Here is a 24,488-nt window from a genome sequence, read left to right on the forward strand (position 1 = left end):
CAAGTCTGACACATAGTCAACGGCTGGAGAGGATGATACAGGAGTATCTCCAAATGAACATCGATGCCATTACTTTGCAAATGGAGCCTTGCTCATTTTGGGCTTCAAAGCTTGAAAAATGGCCAGAGCTCTCCACTTACGCCTTGGAGATTTTGTCATGTCCAGCTGCCAGCGTTGTCTCTGAACGTGTCTTCAGTGCTGCTGGGTGTGTGCTGACAGATAAGCGCACGCGTCTGTCCAGTGACACTGTGGACAGACTAACGTTCATCAAAATGAACAAGTCATGGATCCACAAGGAATTTACTACCCCTGTGTCATCCTGGGGATAGTAAATGCTTGTAGATTTGGAATGTGCTTGATGCAAATCAAAACATCCTGTTTGCAACTAGGGCACAAGTGCTGCCACTGATGGGGTGTCTGTGTGGCCCAATTTTTGTAAAAAAGGGAGACTCCACTTGGAGTAACCCTTGCTTGCTGTGTTTTTTAAAAGGAGCCAAGATGAACAAGTCATGGTTCAGCAAAGACTTTGCTATCTACCCCGGTGTCATCCTGGGGACGGTTAAGTATGGCGTATTTTTGAATGTGCTTGATGCAAATCTAGCTGTGAAGTGGACAACTAGGGCACAAGTGCTGCCACTGAATGGGTGGGTGTGTGTGGGCCCCAATTTTTGGAAAAAAGGGATACTCCGCTTGGAGTCACCTTGCGGTGTTTTACATGATTTTAGAAGGGCGTGCCATGCCTATATCTGTGTCTCCTCCTCTTTTTCCTTGTCCAGCTCTTTTGTTTTCGCATGAGTATATGTCCTTGTCACTTTCCCATGTGTTTGTGTTGTGTTGTGAGTTGTTTGTCACCTTTTGGACACCTTTGAGGGTGTTTTCTAGGTGTTTTTATGTGTTTGTAAATGCCTGCCATTGTTTCCTGTGCGGTTCGAGTTCGAATCGTCGAACGTTACAAACACATAAAAACACCTAGAAAAGGCATAATTTTTTATTTGTTTTGGAAATTTTGTTGATCAGGTCTGATACTTACCTCCAGAGATGGCTAATTTTAGGGCAGCTCCAAAGAATGTGAAGCAATATTCCCTTTTTATTACATCCTCTCCAACACAGAGAGGAATTTTCAGGGTTAAATTTGTGTAGTTTAACAAGGGTGAAATACCAACCCGTCACAACCTTGTAAAAGGATTCATGTAATATGGCAGATATATTGGAGGAATAAGTTGGTTTTAAAACGAATTACCAATTTTCACTTGAGAAGTTTTGTCAAAAAATTTCTCCCATTTCTCCATATTTCTTAGGTTAGTCGTACTGTCATTATTTACAAGATCGTAAATGTGCTAGGTATTCCAAATGATAGGTCTCTCCGTGCTGCAAAGAAGGTGGACGATTGACTCTGAAAAGGAACTACCACTGATCAAGAATTTGTTAAGGGATTCCCTTAATGCTAATGGAGTATGGAAATCACGGTTGCCTATTTTAAATTTTATTTTTAGATCTACAAACTTAATTAAATCCTTTCCGTTATGGAAATCGCTAATTGTAGTCAACCCCAGGATTTGCCAAGAGAAAGGTATCGTTATGTTAGAAAACAATGTTAAAGGTTTTAGAGGAACTTTTTTAATCTGTTCATAATTTAGATTTTTTGTTTTGGGCTTATTTAAACTCTGCCATATCCAAATTGTAGATGCTAGAGTAGGATGATTGGGAAGGGGAATTTTGGGATTAAATATATAAAATAAGATGAGAGAGCGGAGGGAGAAGTAGTTATTTGAGGCGTATTCCAAATCCATCCAGGAAGGTGAACCCACATTGTTGAATTAATGTAAGCTTTGCTTTATAATATAAGCTTTATAGTAACTTTCGAGGTTCGGGAGACCATATCCCCCTCTTGCTTTACGAATTTTCAGTACATTTTTAGAAAGCCTAGATTTTATATGATTCCAAACGTATCCATTCAAAATTGACTGAAGTTTGTTTATGTACATATTAGGTATGGTTAATGGAATTACCCCAAAACAATAAAGGATTTTAGGCAGAACTAGCATTTTGAAGACTGATTTTACCTAATCATGTTATTTCTTTTTTATCTAGGCCATTGATGTCCCTCTGAGTGTTCCTAATAAGATCTTCCATATTAAGTGCCACCAGAGAGTGAAAATTGGTAGTAATTTTGATACCTAAGTAAGTAAAATATTTATCCTCCCTTGTGAAATTGGAGAATTTTTTAATCAGAGTGATAGTAAGTTTGTCTATATAAAAGGGGAGAATTTTTGATTTTCCATATTTAGCTTGTAAAAGGAAATCTTCGAATATTCATCTAAAACCTCCTGAATTGCTTTAATAGAATTAATTGGATCTAACAGAGTAAGAACCACATCATCGGTGAAATGGCCTATTTTGTGGTGGAACTTCTGGGTAGTAATGCCTTTGATATGTTGTTGATTCTTAATTAATTCTGCAAGAGGTTTGAAGGCCAATGCAAACAACATAGGAGATAGGGGGCAACCCTGACGGGTGCCACTGGTAATTTTGAATGAGTGGCATAAGTGGTTATTTGCGTAAATTTTGGCTGAAAGGGAAATATATAGGGCCATGATAGTTCTTATACTTTGATGGTCAAATCCAAATTTGGTGAGAGTTGCTTCTAGATAGAGCCAGTTAATTCTGTCGAACGCCTTTTCAGCGTCAAGGGACAAAATTAATGCAGGTGTTTTCTCAGTTTTGATGTGGGTTAAAAGATTTATAAGTCTTATAAGTCTTCTAGTTCCATCTATAGTTTGTCGTCCCTCTATGAAACCAATCTTGGTCTCTGGCTACAATTGTTGGTAAAATAGATTTTAGTCTATTGGCAATGATTTTAGAGTAGACTTTTATGTCAGTGTTGATAAACGAAATAGGCCTATAGTTAGTAACATTGTCTCCGTCACCTTTAGGCTTCGGTATAACTGAGATTGAGGCCTCCAACATTTCTGTTGGAAAGTTGCCTATCTTGGCTGCTTTATTGTAGACTTCAACCAGATTGGGTGCCAGAGTCGCCGAAAAGGCTTTAAAATATTCTTTTCAAAACCCATCTGGTCCTGGAATTTTTTTAAGTTTTAAGTTGGATATGGTTTTTATTATTTCTTCTATAGTAAAAGCGGAATTTAATGTGTCCAAATGTTGTTACTTTAGTTGGGGTAGATTAACTTTCTCCAAAAACTTTAAGATATTGTAATCAGTAGTAGAGATGAGAGAGCCTCTAAAGGCTCGAGTTAAGTTCGGTTCGTCGAACGTAAGCCGCGTTTGAGTTCGGCTCGATGAACCGTTTGATGAACCTCTTGAGCCCCATTGAAAACAATGGGAGGCAAACACAAAAACATAAAAACACATTATACTTGTACACATACAGTTAATAAACATTGCCATAACACTTATAGATCCCCGTGACGCGTCCCCCACTCTGTCTCCCACCGCTTTTCCTTCCGATAATCGCTGTGTCCTCCCGGTAACCAGGACTGATGATAGGACCTATCGTGATGTAAAAATAGCATGTGACCAGTCACGTGTCTATTATCTCATTGGCTACAGACTGGTTACATGGCTATGACATCATGCTAGGTCCTGTCATTGCATCTCTCCGGTACGCGGTGATCGTTCCAGCCACTCCGTATAACGGCGAAATGCTCTGGCACATGGTCCGCTTCCCCATTCCGTTATTCACCGGCTGCCACAGCCAGTCAATAATGGAGATCACCATTGCTATAGCAACCCACCTGTTAGCGGTGACGTCACCACTTACAGCCCGCAGCGGCATCGGGAATCACGTGATCGGAGCACCGTTGCTATGGTAACCCGCTTGTCAGCGGTAACGTCACCGCTTACAGCCTGCAGCCTCTGCTCACTGACTGAGTGATTACTGCACGGAGCAGCAGCATCTTCCTCCCATGCAGCAGCTTCTGATGTAGCAGAGCTGCATGGGTTGAAGGAGAAAGAAGACAGAAGACCATGGATCGTGGAGGGATGAGAGGGATTAATAAACATGGAGTCTCTAATGTGTCTGTGTATTTATTTCTATTAAAGTATTTTTTCTCTGTGTGGTGTCTTTTTTTTTTTTAACCCTTTATTGGAAATTCTTAATGGCCGGGTCAAACTTGCCTGACATTAAGAATCTCTGACTTAATACTAGCAAGTAAAACAAAGCTAGTATTAACTCATTATTACCCAGCAAGCCACCCGGCTTCAGAGCTGCTGGAAGAGTTGTATACAGCGCCAGATGATGGCGCTTCTATGAAAGCGCCATTTTCTGGGGCGGCTGCGGACTGCAATTCACAGCAGATGGGCCCAGAAAGCTCGGGCTAACCTGTGCTGCAGATTTCAATCTCCAGCTGTCTAGTTGAACCTTGCTGGACACAAAAATTTGGCAAAGCTCATGTCGATTTTTTTTTATTTCATGAAATTTATGAAATAATTAAAAAAAGGGCTTCCCTATTTTTTGTGTTCCCAGCTGGGTACAAATAGGCATCTGGGGGTTGGGGGCAGCCGTACCTGCCTGCTATACCTGGCTAGCATTCAAAAATATGGCGAAGCTCACATCATACTTTTGGTGGGCAAAAAACTCCTGCATACAGTCCTGGATGGAGTATGCTGAGTCTTGTAGTTCTGCAGCTGCTGTCTGCTCTCCTGCATACACTAGTGAATGGAGCATGCTGATCCTTGTAGTTCTGCACCTGCTGTCTGCTCTCCTCCATGCAGACAGACAGCAGCTGCAGAACTACAAGGCTCAGCATACTCCATCCAGGACTGTATGCAGGAGTTTTTTGCCCCCCAAAAAAATTACATGGGCTTTGCCATGTTTGTGCCATGCTAGCTAGGTACAGCAGGCAGCTACGGGCTGCCCCCAACCCCCAGCTGCCTATTTGTACCCAGCTGGGAACCAAAAATATATATATTATAAATATATTATTTATTTATTTATTTTACTGCACGATATAGACCCGCTCGCCGGCGGCTGTGATTGGTTGCAGTGAGACAGCTGTCACTCATCGTGGGGGCGTGTCTGACTGCAATCAATCATGGGCGCCGGTGGGCGGGAAAGGCACGGAATACCTGATTGAATAATGAAGCGGCAGCCATTTTCTAAAGAGGAAAAGACGCCGCAGATTTCTGACAGCCGTGCAGCGAGACGCCCATGATCGGTGAGTGGGAAAGAGAAAGGGATTGTGCTGGGGACGCAGGATGCATGCAGATAGCAACGTGTGCACATAGCCTTACTGTGAAAAACCACGTTTTTGTTGATCGAACCGTTCTTGAACCTAACTCGAACTGTCGAGCTTTTAGCAAAAAGCTCGAGTTCGAGCTTGAACACCCCTCAAAATCACTCGAACATGAAATTGGCGAACCTCAAACATCGCTCATCTCTAGTCAGTAGGTTGGGCGTTAATGGGTCATCTTTTAAATTGTATACTTTAGAGTAAAAATCTGCAAATTCCTTTACTATCTCACCCGGGTGAGATGTTAGTGTAGCGTCTTTTTTCTTTATCTGGTGTATGTGTTGCTTAATTCTTATTTGTTTTAGTTTTTTGGTCATTAGGGTCGTTGGTTTATTTATTGACGAATAATATTGTGAGTTCATAGAGCGGATGTATTTTTCATAATCAGAAAAGAGAAGAGCTTTTAGATCCATTCTAAGAGAAAGAAGTTTTCTGTACAATTTAGGAGATGGAATTTGTAGATTTTGTTGCTCAGTTTCTGTTTCTCTGATTGATGCCTGAATATCTTCTAATTTTCTTTTTTGCTGCTTTTTATGAGCGGCCAAAAGATTCCCTAACAATTTTAAAATTTAGAAAGATTGACATAAAACAAAAAACTATCTCGGACCATTCACCTATCATTTGCACAATTAACTTAGGCCCTTCACACCAAAACAAATTTCTGTGGAAAAGCAATGTTTTTATTATTAACTCCCCTCAATACAAAAACAAAACATGATCAAATGCTATTCTGCAGAAAATTTCATAGCTGACATTTGTCCATTCACTTAATGGAACGCCCATAAGACAGTTATGAGGGGGAACTTGATTTCTCTTTGGGCTGCTCACAGAGTTGTTCTGAAGCCACTCCTTTGTTATTTTAGCTGTGTGTTTAGGGTCATTGTCTTGTTGGAAGGTGAACCTTCGGCCAAGTCTGAGGTCCAGAGCACTCTAGAAAAGGTTTTTTTCTAGGATATCTCTGTACTTGGCTGCATTAATATTTCCTTCAGTTGCAACCAGTCGTCCTGTCCCTGCAGCTAAAAAACACCCCCATAGCATGATGCTGCCACTACCGAGTTTCACTGTTGGGATTGTATTGGGCAGGTGATGAGCAGTGCTTGGTTTTCTCCACACATACCGCTTAGAATAATCACCAAAAGGTTCTATCTTCGTCTCATCAGATCAGAGAATCTTATTTCTCATAGTCTGGGAGTCCTTCATCTGTTTTTTGCAAACTGTATGCAGGCTTTCATATGTGTTTCACTGAGGAGAGGTTTTTGTCAGGCCATTCTGCCATAAAGGCCCGACTGGTGGAGGGCTGCAGTGATAGTTGACTTTGGGCAACTTTCTCCCATCTCCCTACTGCATCTCTGGAGCTCAGCCACAGTGCTCTTGGGGTTCTTTTTTTACCTCTCACACCAAGGCTCTTCTCCCATGATTGCTCAGTTTGGCTGGATGACCAGGTCTAGGAAGAGTTCTGGTGGTCCCAGACTTCTTCCATTTATGGATTACGGAGGGCCCTGTGCTCTTAGGAACCTTCAGTACCGCAAAAACAATTTTTGTAACTTTGGCCAGATCTGTGTCTTGCCAAAACTCTGTCTCCGAGATTCTTTGGTAGTTCCTTTGACCTCATGATTCTCATTTGGTTTGATATGCACTGTGAGCTATGAGGTCATATATAGACAGGTGTGTGCCTTTCCAAATCAAGTCCTATCAGTTTAATTAAACACAGCTGGGCTCCAATGAAGGAATAGAACCATCTCAAGGAGGATCACAAGGAAATGGACAATTAATAAATTTGCAAAAATGTCTACATTTCTTTTTTTTTTCTGTCAAGATGGGGTGCAGAGTGTACATTAATGAGAAAAAAAATGAACTTTTTTGAATTTACCAAATGGCTGCAATGAAACAAAAAGTGAAAAATTTAAGGAGTCTGAATATTTTCAATACCCAGTGTATGTGCAGAGAATAAAAAGGGGATGCAATACTCATTTACTGCATAGCCTCTACTATTCTAAAGCCTGATTTACACGTTACGATTTCACATACGATATCGTATGCGATCGTAACCACCCCCATCATATGTGCGGCACGTTCATTCAATTTGTTGAACGCGTCTCACATGCGATTTTTCCCCGTCACACGTACTTACCCCTCCATACGACCTCGATGTGGGCGGCGAACATCCACTTCCTGGAGTGGGAGGGACGTTCGGCGTCACAGCGACGTCACGCGGCAGCCGGCCAATAGAAGCGGAGGGGCGGAGATGAGCGTGACGTAAACATCCCGCCCACCTCCTTCCTTCCGCATAGCTGCCCCGGGTACGATGAACAACCTAACGTTCAATATTTAGGAATTGAACGACGTGCATGCGATGAACGTTTTACCGTTCAATCGCAATCACACGTAACTGTCACACGCTACAATGTACCTTACGATGCCGGATGTGCGTCAGTTACGACGTGACCCCGCCGACACATCGTAAGATATATTGTAGCGTCTAAAGCAGCCTTAAAGCCCGCTACACACGCTTCAATATATCTCACAATCCGTCGTTGGGATCAAGTTGTAAGTGACGCACATCCGGCATCGTTTGTGAGGTATCTGCGTCTGACATCTACGTGCGATCAGGATTGAACGCAAAACCGTTGATCGCAAACACATCGTATCATTCTCTAGAATTGAGCGTTTTGTTGCACGAACCTAGTCAATTGTAACGTGTGACATCCCTCATACGATTTGGATGTCTGATGCTATGTGCGCAGGTGTGCGCTCTGCACCGCAGCTTAAAAAAGGTCCGCTTCAGAGCGCAGCTGAAAAGCTGCATTCTGAAGCGCCTCACAATGTCTGTCATTCACTAATCTCTGTCAGTCGGTCACTATCTCTGTCCCTCACTTTCTGTCCATGTCAGTCTATCCCCCTCTCTCATATACTCACCGATCCCCGATCCCCGGCGCTGCACGGCGTTCACACTGCTCCGGCGGCTTTTACTGTTTTGAAAAAGCCGGCCGCCCATTAAACAATCTCGTATTCCCTGCTTTCCCCGCCCACCGGCGCCTATGATTGGTTACAGTGAGACACGCCCCCACGCTGAGTGACAGGTGTCACACTGCACCCAATCACAGCAGCCGGTGGGCGTGTCTATACTGTGTAGTGAAATAAATAATTAAATAATTAAAAAAAACGGCGTGCGGTTCCCCCCAATTTTAAAACCAGCCAGATAAAGCCATACGGCAGAAGGCTGGTATTCTCAGGATGGGGAGCTCCACGTTATGGGGAGCCCCCCAGCCTAACAATATCAGCCAACAGCCGCCCAGAATTGCCGCATACATTATATGCGACAGTTCTGGGACTGTACCCGGCTCTTCCCGATTTGCCCTGGTGCGTTGGCAAATCGGGGTAATAAGGAGTTATTGGCAGCCCATAGCTGCCAAAAAGTCCTAGATTAATCATGTCAGGCGTCTATGAGACACCCTCCATGATTAATCTGTAAATTACAGTAAATAAACACACACACCCGAAAAAATCCTTTATTAGAAATAAAAAACACAAACATATACCCTGGTTCACCACTTTAATCAGCCCCAAAAAGCCCTCCATGTCCGGCGTACTCCAGGATGGTCCAGCGTCGCTGCTGCATGGAGGTGACCGGAGCTGCAGCAGACACCGCCGCTCCGGTCACCTCCACGCAGGTAATGAAGACAGCCGCGCGATCAGCTGCTGTCACTGAGGTTACCCGCTGTCACTGGATCCAGCGGTGGCCGCGGGTAACCTCAGTGACAGCTCAGCTGATCGCGCTACTCACCGCCGCTCCTATCACCTCCACGCAGCAACTGAGGTGAGTAGCGCGATCAGCTGAGCTGTCACTGAGGTTACCCGCGGCCACCGCTGGATCCAGTGACAGCGGGTAACCTCAGTGACAGCAGCTGATCGCGCGGCTGTCTTCATTACCTGCGTGGAGGTGACCGGAGCGGCGGTGTCTGCTGCAGCTCCGGTCACCTCCATGCAGCAGCGACGCTGGACCATCCTGGAGTACGCCGGACATGGAGGGCTTTTTGGGGCTGATTAAAGTGGTGAACCAGGGTATATGTTTGTGTTTTTTATTTCTAATAAAGGATTTTTTCGTGTGTGTGTGTTTATTTACTGTAATTTACAGATTAATCATGGAGGGTGTCTCATAGACGCCTGACATGATTAATCTAGGACTTATTGGCAGCTATGGGCTGCCAATAACTCTTTATTACCCCGATTTGCCAACGCACCAGGGCAAATCGGGAAGAGCCGGGTACAGTCCCAGAACTGTCGCATATAATGTATGCGGCAATTCTGGGCGGCTGTTGGCTGATATTGTTAGGCTGGGGGGCTCCCCATAACGTGGGGCTCCCCATCCTGAGAATACCAGCCTTCAGCCGTATGGCTTTATCTGGCTGGTTTTAAAATTGGGGGGAACCGCACGCCGTTTTTTTTAATTATTTAATTATTTATTTCACTACACAGTATAGACACGCCCACCGGCTGCTGTGATTGGGTGCAGTGTGACACCTGTCACTCAGAGTGGGGGCGTGTCTCACTGTAACCAATCATAGGCGCCGGTGGGCGGGGAAAGCAGGGAATACGAAATTGTTTAATGGGCGGCCGGCTTTTTCAAAACAGTAAAAGCCGCCGGAGCAGTGTGAACGCCGTGCAGCGCCGGGGATCGGGGATCGGTGAGTATGAGAGAGGGCTGCTAACTTCAGTAACTTAGGAGATTAGCGGTCACCGGTGAGTCCTTCACTGGTGACCGCTAATCAGGGCACGACACAGACAGAGCCGCAGCATGACCGTGAAGTCGGGTGAAGTTCACCCGAGTTCATTCTGACAGTGCGGTTCTGTCTGTGTCTGCTGTCATCTGCCATTCAGCTCTGCTACATGGCTGTCTGTGTCTGCTGTCAGCGGCCATGTAGCAGAGCTGAATGGCAGATGACATAGTAAAAACGCATCCCTACACATTACACACGCTTGGCAAGTCAATAAAGAAAGAAAAAAAAAAAAGGTGCCCAATGCATACGTCACAGAACACATGATCTAAAGGATCGCACACAAAATTGACCAATTTAACATAGACTACTAACGCACGTGTGACAGCAAATGAACGACCAACGTGAAATCTCATAAGATCCCGTATGCAACCTGGGCGTGTCACATCGCAAATGCGATTGTACAACTAATTGCAACGTGTAAAGTGGCCTTAAGGCTCATGGAGGTTGCATATTTTGGACCAGTAGATTAAAATTTAATTTATCACATAAACTGTATTTTTATTAAACTTTTTATGTACAAAAATAGAAAAAAAGACTCAGACACTTCATGGAGAGTTTAAAAAATATTTATTATAGAAAATTTTAAAAAGTTTATTATATGATTTATGTGTGGCGGTTACCTCCCATCACTCACGAAGAGCGTACAGCAACACTCAGGACAGGAAAAACCCCCAGTGGAGGAAACCTGTAGGGAAACCATGGCTGCTGTACTGCCCTTCCTCCGGGCATACTAAGGGAGGTTACCTATATAATACGTCTGTGTACAGTATAGATAGTGTGTATTTGTGTGTGTGAAGATTGTGTCTATATTTGTTGTAATTGAATGTGTGAGTGTAGTGATGTTTACAGGGATATGTAAGTCATACTTACCAAAGATGTTTATGAACCTGTTGTTTCGGGTTCCTCCTCTGGGTCTGTACAGATGTTCTTGGCCTCTTTTCTCTTGGATGGAGCGGTGTTACAGAGCGAGCAGGATAGGGCATTATTCCTCCTGAACCAGCGCACTGCCAAGCTGTGATGGATGTTCCTGTCTCTCCTCCATGCCCAATGGTCAGGGTCTTGTGCCATGATCTAGAATTAAACATCATATAAGTTATTATAATCATCACAGGCTTTAATGAAAGTGTACAATATTTGTGTTTTATATTACTAACCAGATCACAGGTGGCCGGACTAACCCAAGCTCGAAATCCAATTCTGGTGAGCAACACATCGCGTAAGTGCAGGAGCCGATCCTTCTTCATAGTCCACGTCCATCCGAGGGCCCAGCGGAAGATCTCCCGATGATATGGCTCGTCCTCTTCAAACTGGTTCGCTAAGAGGCTGAAAGGAAAAACAATGAAAGCAAATGAATTAAAGAAGAGCGATTTTGGATACAGCGATCATGGATAGAACTATTGTGTAAATATATTTAATATTAGAAGCAACTGACAGAGATGGGAAGAAGAATGTTCTGTACTCCGCAGTACGCAGTCCGCCTCTTCTGAAGTACGCGACGACCATGGCGAGGAGATACTAGTGGGATGGAAGCAGAGATAGAGGCTTTATATTATACATTTATACAGTACATATATACAGCATGTGCAAAATATATCCCTATCTATCCACTACTACAGCAACATAAGACCCTTTAGCTCAGTATGAGGGAACGTCTCAGGTTTAGATGTTTTTCTATCCCTTACAATAATACCTTGTCCGAAATCTTACGGCAGCTGTCCCTGGCTAGAAAGCACTTGATGTATTCATCTTCTACAGAAAGGATAGAAATACAATTATTTCACTATGAACTATATACTCTACATCTTCTAAAATATAACAATTTCAGATTAAATCCAGTATAAATTAAAAAAAAAAAAAACAACCTTTATTTTTATATAGTGCTAACATATTCTGCAGTGCTTTACATACATGAGGAACACTGTCTCTATTGGGACTCACAATCTAAATTCCCTATCTGTATGCCTTTGGGGTGTGGGAGGAAACCCACGCAAACACAGGGAGAACACACAAACTCATTACAGATGTTGTTCTTGGTGGGATTCAAACCCAGGACCCCAGTGCTGCAAGACTGCAGTGTTAACCCCTGAGACGCCGTGCTGCTCTAGGCTAAACATTTTTACATTTGTGACGCAATAACATGTTCTCTGTCACTCCAATTGTCACATAATTGTGTATTTATAAAAGGCTGAAAGTGAACACTTTTCCCAACATGTTTGTGTAACATTTTATGCACAAAAATGAAATATAGAAGTTTATGTCATATAATCTAATTATTTTTGCCTTTCTAGAATCCTGGGAAGGTGCAAGGAGTCTCACCAAGGAGTGTCAGGAACGCTGCCCGTTCTTCTGGCTGTGGGATGTCATCGTCCATCTTCTTCTTCTTCTTGGCCTCTTCTTGGGTGACAGACTGGGAACTGTGATAGAAGAAATAAATAGTTTAGTATTAAGCCTCATGCACATGGTATATTATGGCTCCATATAAGTTCTGAGCTGTAAAGAGCCGTAGTAGAACTCTATGGGTCATATTGTACTTCTGCCTCTGTCTTCCTATGATTTAGTGGGAATTGCCCATTGATTTCTTTGTATTTTTGGGCTCATTCATCCCTACTGTCCTGGCCACGGCTGCTGCTTCTGGAGATACATAGTGATCTGTTTGTTCTAACATATGTGTCAAAAAAGTGACCAATAATCCATCCCTTTATTCTAATAAGTGTTTTCCTCGTGGGAGATCTGATATATTTTTGTGCTGTACATTGTACATACTATGTGTAGTGCTGATTGTAATGTCCAGTATGGATTACTGGTGTAAGTTTATGGAGTATAGTGATAGCAGTGGTGTTATCTCATTTACTTACCACTCCTCTTCATAAAGGGCGGCCAGTTCTCTCTTCCGCTTCCTTGCGGCCATTCTTCCTCTTCTTCCTGGAAACTAATATACAGAAGAGGTAAAACCTGAATATATGGACATCACTCTTTCTAAAAGAGTCCCTCAAAGAGAAATACTGCCAACCTAATGTGTCCCCCTAGACATAACTAGAACAGCCTATATTTCCCATATTACACGTGTGGCAGGACTGCAGTTCAGCATTATTGACTAGATTGGGCCATGTATTCCATCAGCAGACATGGCCTATTGATGGTAATGGCGCTGTTTCCAGTAAACAAGAATATAGCTGATTTCTAAAATATGAGAAGAAAAGCCTTTAACTGGTCATATAAATCTGATTCTACGTATGTGCTATGATAAAAAAAAACTTATGCTTGACGATCCGCCATACAAACCTCTGTATATATAATGAACCTCCCTGTATAGAAACTGATGATCCACCATATAAACATCTGTATATATCCTGACCCTCCCTGTATAGTAACTGATGATCCACCATATAAACATCTGTATATATCCTGACCCTCCCTGTATAGTAACTGATGATCCACCATATAAACCTCTGTATATATCCTGACCCTCCCTGTATAGAAACTGATGATCCACCATATAAACCTCTGTATATATCCTGACCCTCCCTGTATAGTAACTGATCATCCACCATATAAACCTCTGTATATATCCTGACCCTCCCTGTATAGTAACTGATGATCCACCATATAAACCTCTGTATATATCCTGACCCTCCCTGTATAGTAACTGATGATCCACCATATAAACATCTGTATATATCCTGACCCTCCCTGTATAGTAACTGATGATCCACCATATAAACATCTGTATATATCCTGACCCTCCCTGTATAGTAACTGATGATCCACCATATAAACATCTGTATATATCCTGACCCTCCCTGTATAGTAACTGATGATCCACCATATAAACATCTGTATATATCCTGACCCTCCCTGTATATCAACTGATGATCCACCATATAAACATCTGTATATATCCTGACCCTCCCTGTATAGTAACTGATGATCCACCATATAAACCTCTGTATATATCCTGACCCTCCCTGTATAGTAACTGATGATCCACCATATAATCATCTGTATATATCCTGACCCTCCCTGTATAGTAACTGATGATCCACCATATAAACATCTGTATATATCCTGACCCTCCCTGTATAGTAACTGATGATCCACCATATAAACCTCTGTATATATCCTGACCCTCCGTGTATAGTAACTGATGATCCACCATATAAACCTCTGTATATATCCTGACCCTCCCTGTATAGTAACTGATGATCCACCATATAAACATCTGTATATATCCTGACCCTCCCTGTATAGAAACTGATGATCCACCATATAAACCTCTGTATATATCCTGACCCTCCCTGTATAGTAACTGATGATCCACCATATAAACCTCTGTATATATCCTGACCCTCCCTGTATAGTAACTGATGATCCACCATATAAACCTCTGTATATATCCTGACCTTCCCTGTATAGAAACTGATGATCCACCATATAAACCTCTGTATATATCCTGACCCTCCCTGTATAGTAACTGATGATCCACCATATAAACCTCTGTATATATCCTGAGCCTCCCTGTATAGTAACTGATGATCCACCATATAAACATCTGTATATATCCTGACCCTCCCTGTATAGTAACTGATGATCCATTACAATATACTTCATATTTCCACTCTATATATGATATAAATATTATATATTAATAAAGTGAATAAATGGTAGCCCACCCATCAGACTGCTAGTATTCTCGCTGGAGACCCCGGCATCTTGCCATCACATAGCAGCTGAGTAACCACAAGCCAAATTTGTATGATCCAGATCAATCCACAGATTAAAAATATCACATTTTATTGTAAATTTATTACAAATATAATAAATTACAGTTTAGTAAGACATCAAATGATCTGAAATAAAAGATTATATTTGTAATCCATGGCGTGAGCTGGACCAGCAGCGTTTAATAACTATTATTTACAGTGTAGGAATGACCATGCTCTTCTATATATTATTTCTGGAAATTGCTATTGAGGATATGGTCTCCATAGTCATCCATGGTCATCACAATTTCTCCATATTTAAAGATTATTATCCATAATTCTCTAATTTATTTATAGTCATCAAAATTATGAATTCTCAACAATTTATGTTAGTTTTCTGACAATGTAGAAACCCAACTGTCACAACTGGGGATGACATAAATCTGCAATGTGATTCATCACACAGTGATCCTCACCTCTGTAGAGCCGCAGGTAGGGGGTTGAATTCACAGGTGGAGGGCTGTCCCTAGATCCGCAGGTAGTATGCTGAATTCACAGGTGGAGGGCTGTCCCTAAATCCGCAGGTGGAGGGCTGTCTCTAAATCCGCACGTAACGATCCAGGTAATAATCCAATAATCTCACTTCTCAGATCACAATGGAGCCGGTCTTTTCTCTAATAGAGCAATCGCAGACTGGCACCAACTGACGTTTTTTTTCTTTCTTTAAGTTCAAATCCTGCGATGCTATTGGTTGATGGCTGCAGCACCTGCCATGATAATGCATGTGGCAGATAATTTAAAGGGAAAGCGCATTCTAATAATATTATAAGGAGATAAAATATATTCCTTTTATATCCATCTTTACAATTGGCATTCATATTCTTTGTGCTGTCAGTTGGGCAAGTTGTGGTGATGTTACAACTACAACGTGACCACTGCAGCCAATCACTGAGCTATTTTAATTACCTATATGATAAAAGATGCAGAAATAGCAAACTGACAGGTGCCAGGGTAGGAGCCCTGGTGCCTTTGGCTGGGAGGCAGACGGTGGTCCCCATCTGCAGCAGTCGGGAAGACGGTGAAGTGGAAATGTGGTGGACCGGGACAGGGTAGTGACCCGCCGGTACCGACCCGGGGAACCGATCCGGAACCGGAGCACCACAGGGGGTACGCAGACCCTGAAGCTAGGTCCAGAAGCTACTGGGGGCTAGCTAATTAACTGATTGCGGCCAGGACTAGAGGTCCTGTCCCACCCAAGTCCCGACTGAAGACAACAGCCCACCGAGGGGAAAAAAGGCCACCGCCACGGCTCAGAAATCCCACGGGCCAGCGTCTACGGGCAAAGGGCTCCTTTGGCCACCACTAGCCAGAAGCGGACCCCTAAAGTTGCTGGCAGAGGCAGTCCACCATCTTACACACAGGTGCAGGAGAAAGACAGAGACCACCAGCCAGGTGGGGGAACCCGAAAGCAGCCAGCTGCGGGCACTGACCACCATCATTTTGGTTTACCAGAGACTCGTCTGTGTTTCTCAGAGTGAGTACAACAGTACCCTGCGGTCGCCCATCTCCCTGCACCAAAAATCCCAACGGGTCCCAGGGCCACCATCCCTGCCCACGGAGGGGTTAACAACTTGCTGCATAACATCTCCCCCGGGTGCCCCGACACAGCAGCGGTGGTGTCCAACCTCACCACACACAGTGGGTGGCGTCACGAACTGTCTACGGCTCAGCCCGTAATTATACATCCCCATACAAATCCCCCTTTATTCAGAGTGTCCGCAGGACCCCCGGGTCCGGAGACCCTCGAGCCACCCATCGGAAGGTCCGGGCTCGAGCTGCAGCGGCAGGCTGCTGGCACGGGGGCGGCACACTAGCAGATCAGCAACCTAAAACATTTCCCTTTATCACCATGTGTAAAATTGGTTACAGACTTAAGGAATTTTTTCATCCAAAAAATAGTCTCCACCACTCGATTAGATTATACTAAAACAGGTTTCACTATTGGGACTCCAACAATTGTTAATTGCCTGTGTCCTCCTACTGCACAACTGCAGTAAGGTAATGTACAGAGACTACTAGTGCTGAAACACTATGACTGATGTGTATCTGTTTGTTTTATATGTTAGGAAACTATATGTGTGTATGGTGAGGCTGGGTACACAAGGAACACCGTGCTGCCGAATACCATTGTGGGGGAATCAGAGGAGGTTACACATAACGGTGTGTGTGCTTCTTCCCCAGTAAATCAATCACCAGCTGAATATTAGTGGGAGTAAAGACAGCCCGGACTGCTGCCCCGAAGGGGCTCAAGGAAGGGCAACATGACTAAGAGGGATGCTAGGCCAGAGGGTGTAGCAAAGGGTTAAGGTGAGCTATTTTGGGCGGGAAACCAGGAGGTGGGGCTACTGGAGTTATAGGGACATTTGATTGGTTAGGGGTAGGTCAGTGTGGGTTAGTATATATAGGGCAGACTGTTGGGGGGTTGGTCATTCGGCACCTGGAAGAAGTCTGGAATCGCCCACCCACCCGCCCTATTTTCGAGATGTCCGGATCACGGTGGAAGAGAAGAGGAGTGCACTCGTCGCAGCAGTTGGCGGAAAGGAGGGGGGTATTTGAAGTCGGTGGATTGCACAAAGAGCGGGGGGGAACCCAGTGCAGGAGCGGGTTACCCCTGGTGGTGCAATTGTGTGTTGGTTAAGGTGGGTCCCTGTTGTGCTGGGTCACAGCGGGACATGTTAACGTGGGACCCTGCTGTGCTGGGTCACAGCGGGGCATGTTAATGTGGGTCCCTGCTGGGCTCGGTCCCAGCAGGGCAGTGGTTGGGCAACACTCGGCTGGGTGTCCTCGAGTCGGTGTGTTGCGGCTGAGGGCACATGGTGGAGCTGATGTTGCAATCATGTACAATGGTACTCTTCAATTACCCCCCCTCCTTTGCTGGTGGTTATGTTTTATTGAATTATTTACTATGTTATGGTTAAAGCGTTATTATTTTGGTGATAATAAACGGGGCTGCTGTGGCCTTTACATCCAATGTCACGTAGTCCGTGTCTTATTTTAGGTTAAGAGGTCAAAGGTGGTAAGGCCGTCAGTCAGACATTCCATAGTCGTGGGTTATTCTGAAATAGTTTGGCCCTTAAGGATAAGCGACAATTTTGGCCTTCAGGACTTATTGATTTTGTTTGCATTTTTAACGTATGTAACTGTATGCTAATGGCTCACAGTCTTTAAAATTGTCTGTGTGTGGGGAAGATTATTTTCATTTCTTCTTTTCATCAATATTATATGCGTAGAGAGCTTCTTTTATAACAGGGCTGGAGTTTTTCTAGTTATATTTATGAGTTAAACCGCACATTTACATCATGTTTTTCCTTTCATTTGATATCTGGTCAGCAAGTATATACATTTTTCTTCTTTTTTCTCTTACCAGCTGAAGTAAATCAATTATGTGTAATGACCATGTGACTCAGAACATAGGGTTCTTAAACTTTTAACGACCGACGATACGGCCTTTAACGGCAGCCGTATTTTCTTCTACCAGCTTGGAGATGAAGTTGTCTGTAAGGGAGAATAAAAAATAGATGGAGCCTTTACTTTTAACATTGGGAAAACCTCACAGGTAAGAGTTAAGGCTTCATTCAATTTTTATCTTCTCTTACAGACAACTTCATCTACTCGCTGATAGAAGAAAATACAAGGGGAACCACCATCTTGGACCTAGTCCTAACCCACAAAGAGGATATGGTTAAGGGATTAAGGGTAACAGGGACAGAGTCTCAGCAATCATGCTATCTTTGAATTTGGGGCTGTATGAGGAGGAAGACCTGAGAAGACACAGACTTCAAGGCTTGGCTTTAGCAGAGTAGACTTCAGGTGCCTAAAGACAAGGGTCGGTAGAATTTAATGGCGCATAATTCATAACCACAAAACTGCACATGAAGGGTGGGAAATCTTTTGGAAGGAAATCCTTAATGCACAAGAACTAACGAAAACTGAAAGGAAAAAAATGGGAAAGGCCTAAAGAAACCAGGATGGGTGATCAAAAAAATCTATGCAAAGTAATGAAACAGACATGTGGTCACTTGTGCTTGTGTGCATACATTATACTATATGCCTTTGCTATACCATAGCATTGTATGTGTAAGTGGTTGCTTGCCCTGCTGTAGTGAAGGCTGTACACTGAGAATGTACATATGATCAAGAGAATGGAGCCATGTGCCCTGTTGGCAATAGATGCAGAGTGCGAGAATCCCTGTGACAGGAGGGTGTCTGTAGTGGTGGCTCACATGGGGAGGACTGTGCTGGTCACCACGCATGTGACTTCCAGTCTTGCAGTTTTAGACGGACGTGGCAGGGAACTGAGCGATGGTCAGATATCATGACTCTTGGGCTATTTTCCGCTCCATAAGTGTGTCGCCCTGGGCAAGCCAGGGGTCACAGGTCACACACCACCACACCCTACATCCCAGTTAGGAACACCACAGCTAACCAAAAATCCTTGTTGCCTTCCTCCGGAGGCTGCTGATTCACACCAGGGGGTGGGCCAGGCGGTTGGCTCCGCCCACCGAGGAGGACACAGCTCTGGAGGCGGGAAAAACCAGGCAGTTCAGTTAGGGGAGTGAAGGAGTAAACAACTAAGTGAAAGAAGTGAAAGTAGAAAAGTGGTAAAGGAGGAAAGCAAGTGAGGTGACAAGAAGGAAGGAAAGCCTGAAGGGTCCAGCTTTGTGTAGGGCCAGGTCAGCAAGGTCAGCAACGGCGGTGACTGTCTGGAGGGGGACCGTTTGGAAGTTCCTGGAAGGACCCCGTTGGCTGTGTGCCCGGCGGTCTGGAGCAGTGTTCCGAAGGACAGTCAGCACCAGGGCAGGGGCCTCTCGGACCCCGGCAAGGCTTGGAGTCGCCACAATTTGCCGAATCCGTCAGTGAAGGGGACGTAGATCCCCCAACAACCAAGTCCCGATTGAAGGCAACCGCCCAGCCAGTATAGAAGAGACACCGCCACCGCCAAGGCACCAGTTTCTTAGGGCCAGCGCCTGCGGGCAAAGAGTAGAGGTCCTCCGGTCCAGCTTGAAGCCGGGGAGCGGGTTACCGGTGGGGACCCATCGCAACCAACAAGTACACCAAGGTGCAAGGAAAAGGGACATCACCGTCACCTACTGGGAGAGCAAGTGCAGCCGTCCGTGGGACCGTCTATCCAGCCGTTTGGTTTACCGTAAAAACTGTGTCACGTCTCAGGCTGAGTGAGTACCACAGTGCCGCAATGCACAGCGCTGCCCCCGCGTCCCTGCGCCCACCAGGCCCTGCACCTCCATCCCCATCACCGGGCCCCGGGATCACCAACCCCTACCCACGGAGGGGCAACACAACACCTGGCTGCTCTGCATCACCATCCCCGGGAGCCCCGTATAGGGCAGCGGTGGTGAAATCACCACAACCGTGGGTGGCGTCACGGACAATAATCCTCCCCACACCCAACAAACCCCCTTTCACTCACGGGCGAGGAGTGCCGCTCGAGGAACCCCCGGGATCCGGCCCACCGCTCGAGCCACCACTGAGCAGCAGCCGCCGGACCCGAGCAGAAGGGGTGAGCGTAGTGTGCTGACACCCTCCTCCCCGCCCGCGACAACTTGGCGTCACGAACAGGATCTTACCGCTCTGCCGTCTGGTAGAGGTGCGCCTTGTTACCGCCGGAGGCATCCGGCAGAAAAATTTCAGAAGCCGCCATCTTTGGCGCGAAAAGTTCCCGCTCGAGCGTCTTCTCGAGCAGTAGAGGCGCGAAGGCCAAAACTCCGCCCCGAGAGAGGAGGGGCCGGAAAGAGCTAAGGGGGACGCGATGGCGGCTGGACGCATGTAGCTGCAGCTATAAAAGCAGGGACGCCAGGACTCTGCAGCAACACTGGGTTCCTGGAAGGCACGATTGCCAAGATGTACAACCTAACTCCCAACGAGGAAGCCTCCGCGCCCGGCACGGCGACGTGGTTGAGGGACCGGACTGTCCCGCTGAGTAATCGTCTGCAGGCCCATATGCAACTCCTCCTGGAGGAGTGGGAGACCGACATGGCGGAGGTGGTGGCTGCTATGTGGAGACGCGAGGCAGAAGAGGATTTGGAGGAGCGGGTAAGCGACCCACGCCCCTGTATTCCTGAGGGATCGGCCGTTGGAGCTGAGGGGCCCGGCCGGCTTCCGCTCACCCTACCTCTCTCCCTGCTACCCGTAGTAGCTGCTGCCGCCCTGCCATTAGGCCCGCTACCTGCCCAACCGGTAGCGATACCCTGCCCGGCCGCTCCGGCGGACCAGCCGTCTGCAGACGTCCGGGACGTCCCTGAAGTATACCAGGGGGAACCGCTGGAACCACGACCCCTTTACAGCGTGGTGCCAGAAGTCCCAATAGAGACTGTGCCAGACCCTGAGCCCGAGACCGTGGCCTGGATGAAGGCCCGGGTGATGCAATTCCACCAGCGTCAGCAGGATCAGATCTTCCGGATGATGGAGCAGTGGACCAACGAGGTGGAGGAGCTGCTTACAACTGCCCCGAGGTACGGAGGGGGAATGGATGTAGCAGAACCGACTGGTGACCCACGTCCCTATGTCCTACCAGGACCGGCCGCTGCGGCTGAGGGGCCCGGCCTAGTCTCGGCCTATGCATCGCCCTTGCCGTTACTTATGAGGCGCCTTAATGTCAGCTCGCCTAATCTGCTGCTCCGTGCTACCGCAGAAGGGGCTGAAGTGCTGGATGTTGGAGGCCAGGAGGCTGCGACAGCTGGCGGCAACCCGCCTGACGCAGGAACACGAGATGACGACTCCGGCCCTAGTCCCGGGTCTGCTGCTGAGTTTGAAGAGGCAAGTGAGCGTTCCCGCTATGTAGGAGACCCCGTGGTTGTTCATACCCCGCGTACCGGTGGAAATGGGTACCGGGTGCCCCTGTCACCGCAGGCATGTCAGTGCATGTTGGATGTGCCAGTGGCAGAGGACGGGTCTGCCTCAGCAGAAAAGTACGAGTAGGGCAGTGGATGCCCGCTGCAGCAGTCCCCGTTGGGACCACCATGGTGTTTTGTTGTTTGAAAAGTTTAAAAAGTTGAAAGAATGATAAGAAGATGATACCGAGTACATTACCTGATTACCGTGATTTGCAACCGGCCGGAGCCGGCACCGTTGTCCCCGTGGGGACCGTTTAAAAGTTGTTTTGCATGGAGGACTATCCATGGACAAGCCCGTGAACTTGCAGGGCAACCACAAACGTTAAGTGGCTTGTAAATATGTTGTTTGCCGTTACCGTTTTCCGCAATGTCGCCTCCGGAGAGGCAGGTTGGAGGGAGGGCCCTGAGCAGAGCAGGCTGGGGCCCAGCCACCAAAGGAACCGGTGGCTACCCTCTGGAGGGAAGGACAGATCCCGCTCGGGTACCGTGTGCTGGACTGTGGGTCAAGGGGTGCTGCCTGGGCTTTAGGGGCAGCATCAGGGCCAGGTTGCTTGGGTGGGAGAGAGCGGAAACCGTAACCGTAAACCGTTATGCAACGTTAAAAGAAATGTGCCTCCCGTCTTGGGAAGAGTTATTATTAAAAATGTAAATATGTTATATTACTATGTTTTCTTTTTCAGAAAAATAAAACCGGTGTTGGACGGCAGCCCGCGGACGGTCTGCATTTTGCTAAGGGGGAATGTGTCGCCCTGGGCAAGCCAGGGGTCACAGGTCACACACCACCATACCCTACATCCCAGTTAGGAACACCACAGCTAACCAAAAATCCTTGTTGCCTTCCTCCGGAGGCTGCTGATTCACACCAGGGGGTGGGCCAGGCGGTTGGCTCCGCCCACCGAGGAGGACACAGCTCTGGAGGCGGGAAAAACCAGGCAGTTCAGTTAGGGGAGTGAAGGAGTAAACAACTAAGTGAAAGAAGTGAAAGTAGAAAAGTGGTAAAGGAGGAAAGCAAGTGAGGTGACAAGAAGGAAGGAAAGCCTGAAGGGTCCAGCTTTGTGTAGGGCCAGGTCAGCAAGGTCAGCAACGGCGGTGACTGTCTGGAGGGGGACCGTTTGGAAGTTCCTGGAAGGACCCCGTTGGCTGTGTGCCCGGCGGTCTGGAGCAGTGTTCCGAAGGACAGTCAGCACCAGGGCAGGGGCCTCTCGGACCCCGGCAAGGCTTGGAGTCGCCACAATTTGCCGAATCCGTCAGTGAAGGGGACGTAGATCCCCCAACAACCAAGTCCCGATTGAAGGCAACCGCCCAGCCAGTATAGAAGAGACACCGCCACCGCCAAGGCACCAGTTTCTTAGGGCCAGCGCCTGCGGGCAAAGAGTAGAGCTCCTCTGGTCCAGCTTGAAGCCGGGGAGCGGGTTACCGGTGGGGACCCATTGCAACCAACAAGTACACCAAGGTGCAAGGAAAAGGGACATCACCGTCACCTACTGGGAGAGCAAGTGCAGCCGTCCGTGGGACCGTCTATCCAGCCGTTTGGTTTACCGTAAAAACTGTGTCACGTCTCAGGCTGAGTGAGTACCACAGTGCCGCAAGGCACAGCGCTGTCCCTGCGCCCACCAGGCCCTGCACCTCCATCCCCATCACCGGGCCCCGGGATCACCAACCCCTACCCACGGAGGGGCAACACAACACCTGGCTGCTCTGCATCACCATCCCCAGGAGCCCCGTATAGAGCAGCGGTGGTGAAATCACCACAACCGTGGGTGGCGTCACGGACAATAATCCTCCCCACACCCAACAAACCCCCTTTCACTCACGGGCGAGGAGTGCCGCACGAGGAACCCCCGGGATCCGGCCCACCGCTCGAGCCACCACTGAGCAGCAGCCGCCGGACCCGAGCAGAAGGGGTGAGCGTAGTGTGCTGACACCCTCCTCCCCGCCCGCGACATAAGCAAACTGGAGGAGATTACTCCCAGGTAATATAAAATAGGAAAATAACTACAGACTTCCCCCTGGTCACCATCAGGGACTGTGGGCTTCCTTCCTGCAATAGGAAACCACACTGAGGCATTTGGAAACATTTTGCCCTTTTGTATTCTGTATGTTTCCCTTTCTTGGGGCAACAGCCTCTGTGGTGTGTCACAGTTTAAGAAAATAAAAATTACCAAATTCTCAACTTTTATTCACTACATAAATAAAAAAATATATTCAAATTTAGTAACAACATATTCGTACTGATCTGAAAAATCATGTTTGTAGGTAATTTTTATAATATAAAGAATGGTATAATTGCAAAACAAAAAAAATAAAAAATATGGCAAAATTGTGTTCCCTCACTACAGGTTTACCTTGCACTGTGAGGAGCAGCGCCATTTCAATTTCCGCCAAAGGCCATGTGCACACGTTGAGTATTTGGTGACTCTTCTTCTATAGTGCTTTGTAAACCAAAACCAGCAATAGGTAAAAATTGCAGAAGTGGTGCCCGTTTCTATTCTACTTTTCCTGATTGTTCCACTCCTGGCACTGACTTACAAATACTGAGGTAAAAAACTCACCAAACACTTAACATGTGTATGTGGCCTAAGATTTCAGGAAAGCTAAAATTAGTCCTGGATGTTGGATATAGTAAGCCCACTATTTAGGAGAGAACCTTAAATCCCGACAAACACCTCCTGAGATAAATGCCAAGTGGCCACAGAAAAGACAGAGTTATATCTGAGCAAATTCAAGGCATATCAATTAAATGAATATACAAATAGGCTCCCCCATGTTCTAAAATTGGCCCTAAAAACAAAAAAACAGAGACAGAATGTGTAAGGTGACTCTGGGACAGGTAATGGACGGCAAGTATGT

The 24,488-nt window shown here is 46.2% G+C and overlaps 1 protein-coding gene across 1 annotated transcript; it reads right to left on the minus strand.

Moving 5' to 3' along the window:
• Positions 1-10,577: 10,577 nt before the first annotated feature.
• Positions 10,578-11,543, minus strand: LOC142295000 (speedy protein 1-B-like). The gene is made up of 3 exons (XM_075338069.1): positions 11,460-11,543; positions 11,182-11,350; positions 10,578-11,098 (listed from the first exon to the last, which is right to left on the minus strand). The coding sequence occupies exons 1-3, from the start codon at positions 11,528-11,530 to the stop codon at positions 10,907-10,909; spliced, it is 432 nt and encodes a 143-aa protein (XP_075194184.1). The 5' UTR covers positions 11,531-11,543; the 3' UTR covers positions 10,578-10,906.
• Positions 11,544-24,488: the final 12,945 nt, after the last annotated feature.

Source organism: Anomaloglossus baeobatrachus, chromosome 3, assembly GCF_048569485.1.
Source record: "Anomaloglossus baeobatrachus isolate aAnoBae1 chromosome 3, aAnoBae1.hap1, whole genome shotgun sequence".
Lineage (NCBI taxonomy): Eukaryota > Metazoa > Chordata > Amphibia > Anura > Aromobatidae > Anomaloglossus > Anomaloglossus baeobatrachus.

What these genes read in the sequence shown, in the direction of transcription:
- LOC142295000 (XM_075338069.1), bottom strand. Translation starts at nt 11,530, where the DNA reads ATGGTCGTCGCGTACTTCAGAAGAGGCGGACTGCGTACTGCGGAGTAC. An exon ending in ACATTCTTCTTCCCATCTCT is followed by an intron (nt 11,351 to 11,459) that starts GTCAGTTGCTTC and finishes TTTTCCTTTCAG; the next exon opens with CCTCTTAGCGAACCAGTTTG. An exon ending in GTCCGGCCACCTGTGATCTG is followed by an intron (nt 11,099 to 11,181) that starts GTTAGTAATATA and finishes GTTTAATTCTAG; the next exon opens with ATCATGGCACAAGACCCTGA.